The sequence below is a fragment of the Hemitrygon akajei genome, chromosome 2 (assembly GCF_048418815.1).
Source record: "Hemitrygon akajei chromosome 2, sHemAka1.3, whole genome shotgun sequence".
Lineage (NCBI taxonomy): Eukaryota > Metazoa > Chordata > Chondrichthyes > Myliobatiformes > Dasyatidae > Hemitrygon > Hemitrygon akajei.
In genome coordinates this window covers 91,618,830-91,624,230 of record NC_133125.1, presented here as the reverse complement: position 1 = coordinate 91,624,230, position 5,401 = coordinate 91,618,830, and the positions used below count along the sequence as shown (strand labels likewise).

At 34.7% G+C, this 5,401-nt stretch overlaps 1 protein-coding gene across 1 annotated transcript; it reads left to right on the top strand.

The window, feature by feature from the left end:
- Positions 1 to 417: 417 nt before the first annotated feature.
- Positions 418 to 2,827, top strand: LOC140737608 (transcription factor 15-like). Its single transcript, XM_073064078.1, has 2 exons — positions 418 to 992; positions 1,290 to 2,827. The coding sequence occupies exons 1-2, from the start codon at positions 546 to 548 to the stop codon at positions 1,320 to 1,322; spliced, it is 480 nt and encodes a 159-aa protein (XP_072920179.1). The 5' UTR covers positions 418 to 545; the 3' UTR covers positions 1,323 to 2,827.
- The last annotated feature ends 2,574 nt before the right edge of the window (positions 2,828 to 5,401 follow it).

The following is a 5,401-nucleotide window of genomic DNA, read 5'->3' as shown; positions in this document are numbered from 1 at the left end:
AACTTCATATTAGCTGATTCCATGATGATAAAGTGTATGATATTGATTTGATTAGTGAGCACCACACATGTGGAAATGATCCTAAGCATATGTGCAGAGTTTCCCTTAGAACAACACTGCATTTATTAGAAGGCAATAGCAGTGGAAATATATTAGCAGCAGAAAGTAAACACCAGGATCGCATATTTAATCATAATATACCGTATCTGAGACTTAACTATTTAAACATCATTTGTTGTTTTTCCAAAATAATCACATTTTATAGAATCAATTATTTGTGATTTTGGACTGGTTAAACTCATTGCTGCAGCTTTAATTTGAAGGTAGTCAGTACTCTGAAGAGTAAGAGCTCCACCCTTCTTACCTTATAGAGAAGCCACATGGTTCTGACTATTTGTAGTAATCATTCAGAAAATGGCCTGCTAACTGCCAGGGGATAAAGTGGACACTGATGTTGTCAGCTTTTCTGTGTCGAAATACTGGGTACTTCTATCACAGGAAATGGTTGTGCACAATTTACAGCTTCTTCCCGTGGTAGATGCATAATGAAGTCTACAGGGAATGTTCAAACCTGCCAGCCAGAAATTATTGCTTCTGATGTTGAGGAACTTGAAAGTGAGAGTGAGAGCAGTCAGATTGATGGCATTGCAAAAAAGAAGAGAAAGATCTTTTCAACTGGCATAAACAAACAACGGCAAGCAGCAAATGCAAGAGAGCGGGACAGAACCCACAGTGTGAACACAGCATTCACAGCTCTCAGGAATCTCATTCCAACCGAGCCAGCAGACCGCAAACTATCGAAGATAGAGACCCTACGCTTGGCCTCCAGTTATATTTCCCATCTGGCGAATGTCCTCCTCCTGGGAGAGGACTGTCTGGACGGGCAGCCCTGCTTAAAATATCGAGCGGTCAGGCAGGGCAGCAATAACGACGTAAATACGGCAGCTCCCAGACCTATATGCACCTTCTGTCTTAGTAATCAGAGAAAAATGGTGAGATTATCAACATACATATTATTGATTATTTTACAACTTTTAAAACAAACTTATGAACTATCCTATCGGCATTACTTTCATGTAATCTAATTATTGAAAATATTTGAAGCTGACAGCCCGCTTCTCTGATTGATGCAAACTTTAAAACAAATTGAAGTTTTCATGTAAGATGACAAATTGAAAGAATATCTACCAAAAGAAATCAGCGATGCAATTGCCTTAGATATTAATTATTGAAACTGTTGTTCAGTAGAACCTACTTTATATAATTGTTTCATGTGTATATATTTTCAGCTTAGAGAAGGGGAAAAGCACCTCCCTGTCTGATGTTTATGAAGACATCCCTCTGAATGAGATACACAACTACTACTGCACTGACTGAAAAATACAGACAGTTTACTGTACTAATAGGTTTACATGATATATTATTTATTGAAAAGAAATGTTTTATGTTTTAATATGTCTATAAGAGATATATCTATTTGCACTTTCTGTTTACAATATGAGTTTTCAAGTCAGGGTGTTCTATCAATGAAATCTAACACCATGAGCAAGGTTGCACCTGGTATTGCAGCTATTTTTAGGAATAGAAATGTTAAACCTCAGCATCTTTAATCTAAAGGAGGGTTGTGGGACTCAGACCAATGTCACATGATGTAATTTAAGCAGACGCACCCTGTGCTTTCTGTCAGTGTGGTCTTCACAACTATCATCACCAGTTTCCAGGAGCCAATGGCTGACAACATCATTCAGTGTTAAAATAACAGGGGAAATATCTGTCTGTGATGAATGTGTTGCTTACCTCAATAGCATTTGAAAATAAATCTGAATATTAAAAGAAGAATGTTTGCTACGAATCCAAAAAAATCCTACTTTTTTTATTATCTACAGTTGTTTTTTATTATAAAATAATACTAAGCACTGTGCATTTTTGTATGGCTAAACTGGTCTAAAGTGCTTTGAGAATTAGTGATGTAATAAAAGTTTCCTTCTAATGGTGTGTATAATGTTACTACAGTATAATAATTGATGGTTTCATATTGATTAAATGTTATTATTAACTTGGGACAAATTCATATAGATTTCGCTTAATGGGTTGACCCCAAAAGGTTCAATTGCACACTTCGGCTATATTGCCGAGAGATGCAAAACAACTAGCTGATTGTAAATGTCGACTGCCTTATCCTGCATATTGCTCAGTATGTGTGCATCCATTATTCATCAAAATTTTAATGAATTTTGAACTTGGCTTCTTCAATGAAACAAGATTGAATATTCTGCTGTAATCTCTCATCCCATAAAGGCAGAATCATTTTTTTCAAACAACGTATGTTATATTATCGTATTATAGGTTTAAGCTGGATGTCTATCACAACACACTTAAATGGTAAACTGATTGAATGAGAGAGTAATGAGTGCCAGGTTACATTCTTCTCCAATGCTTAGTCACAAATAATATTGCAACAAATGATAAAATAACAATAATCACATTATTTTGACAAGAACATGCAAACAACTTTGATGGATGAAGTGAATTGTTTCCAATTTAATTTGGTTTGATGTCATGATCAATATAAAACAATATTGTTGAGATGAAAACAATTTCTGTATTGATTATGCATCATGCAACAATTTTTATCTTTATGCAAAAGAGCCAGTTTTCTTGCCAATATCTTTATCAAAACTCTTAGATCTCAGGTAAATGTGTTTTAAATTATCTGTTTGAATTTATACTTGAATATGTACAAAAAATAGCATGCAGCCATTCTCTAAAGATAAGGTTATTTTCTTAAATGTTACTTATTTAAAATTATGCAAATAAAGTACAAAGTTTGTACTTAAAACCAGATTGAGTTATATATTCATTATCTTCACTTGTTTTACTTTATAGTTTGTCAGTGAACTAATTATTATGAATACATTATTAACAATGTTACTTCAATACTATGTTATCCTAGTCTTATGTACAGACTGCAGACTTTAATCTTTCTGCACAGTACCCCAGATTTCATACCTTGAACAAAAACTGCTTTAATCTTCACACAGCTACTGTAACGATGACTTTCTTAAAATTAGCTAATATATAATTCAACATCCACTGAATAAAATGGCAGAATTTGTCTACAGATGCACTCTGCATTTTTAAGTTGAATTATTGCATTATTAATATGACTGTACCAGTGGATCACAAATGAGCCTGATTATTTAATGAACCTTAATAACAAGCAAAGGCAAGATACAGTGCATTTAAAACTTGTTGATTGACAGAGGCAACAGTCTTGCCAGCTTCATACCATCAATAGGCTGAAATGTTCTCAATGCACTTCTCAGTCTGCACACCATACACTTTACACAGGATTGTATAATTCATTCCCAATGCCTTTTGGTTGGAATGAACACCAGTTAATGTCAGGCTTTTGTTTAGTAACTACTCATTATATGAAACAGAAATTATTTTTTGAACAATAATGTTCACATTAGCTTTAATTAAATTGAAATTAAGAAGTAAGCATGGATTGAAAACTTATTAAATTGCTTTACAAAAATGGCATTAAGATGAATTGTTGTCAGAGCATTTAAATTTAAATTATACTACTGCCATTCTTTTACTTAAATGTAATGCAGTGACTTAAATAATGTTTCTAAGGGATGTACCCATTCTAAAAGTGTTTCTGGAATGACTCAGATGCATTTGCTTTAATTTTCCTCATTTAGATGTATCAAGCTATTTTGGAAGCTATAGTCATTATTGCTAAGAAAAGTAATGGTGGTGGAATTACGTTCTATTACAGTGGTTCAAGAGAATCTACCCTATCCAAAGGATCTATGTTCCGAAGTGAAGGCAGGTTGGAATGAACGATCAATTCTTCAAGCCTCTGTGATGATGCATGTTGGCAGCACTTCCTAAAAGCCTGTACCAAATTACATTCTATGTCACATAAAGAAGTATAGTCATATGAATGAAAGAAACATCCCTTTCCAGGATATCCAAATTTGCTTTGTATCCTTCTAGATATTAGCTTAGCTAACCAATGTGCGAAAAATGTGGCAGCAAATATGCATATAACAAATGTCTACTGAAATGAAGTGTTAATAACAGGATAGTATGTCTAATTATGTCAATTGGAAGAAACATATTGTCCACAACAGAAAATACTCTGTTTCTTGAAGCAGTACATTTGTATCTTTCAGATTCACCTGAGAGAACATTGATGATTGCATACTTTATCTGGTGGCACGATACAGAAACACCCCTAGAAATTATTTGGAACATTATCCTTGAGTTTTCTGCTCTTGTCTTTTGACTTGAACTTGAATTGATGTTATACTGCCTTAGACGAGAGAGAACTATCTACTGAGCTTCTGCCAAATGTCATTTGTCTCTCTTACATAAGTAACATCCTTCACCTGGTTGATCTCCCTAGCTAATTCAACAATTAACAATTTTGTCATACACTACATACTGTATAATTTAACAGAAATGAAAACATAGAATGATATAAACAGCAATGAAGGATGCCATTTGCCCATCATGTCAGCTTTCATCACTAGCTCTACCTGGAGCCCCTTTGTGTTGGTTTTGCAAACAGCTTCCTCTTGATGGAACCTGCTTCCACCATACCTACAGGCAGAGCATTCCACGTGCTGCAAAAATGTCTTTCTTCCTCCTTAATTCTCTTCCCCTTTACTTATACCAACCACCTCTAGTCCTTGACCCAATGACTATTGAAGACAGTCAATCCATGGCACTCATCTTTGTATGTACTTCCATCAGATCTTCCCTCTGCATTCACTTCACTAAACAGTTTCAGTGTTTCCAGTCCATCCTAATTGTTTTTCTCATCCCAGAAAATAATTCCTTGTCCTTACATTAACCTTTCACATTCTGCCTATATTGAGGTAACCCGAATTGAACAATAAAAGAAGAATAACAGCAGATGCTGAAAATGTGAAGTAAAAGAACAGAAAATATTGGAAAAACTCATCAGATCAGGCAACACCTGTAGAATCTGAATCTGAATCATGTTTAATATCACTGGCATATGCTGTGAAATTTATTGTTTTGTGGCAGCAGTAAATTACAATGCATAATAACATTACTAAATTACAATAATAAATATATATTAAATTAAATATGGTAAGCAGTGCAAAGAGAGAGCGGAAAAGAAAAAAAACCAAAATGAGGTAGTGTGTATGGGTTCTTTGTCCATTCAGAAATCTGATGGTGAGGGAAAGAAGCTATTACAAAAATGTTGAGTGTGTGTCTTCAGGCTCCTGTATCTCCTCCTAGATTGAGAGCAATGAGAAGGGGGCATGTCATTAATGATGGATGCTACCTTTTTGAGGCATCGCCTTTTGAAAATATCCTCAATGCTAAGGAGAGTTGGCCATAACGGAGCTGGCTG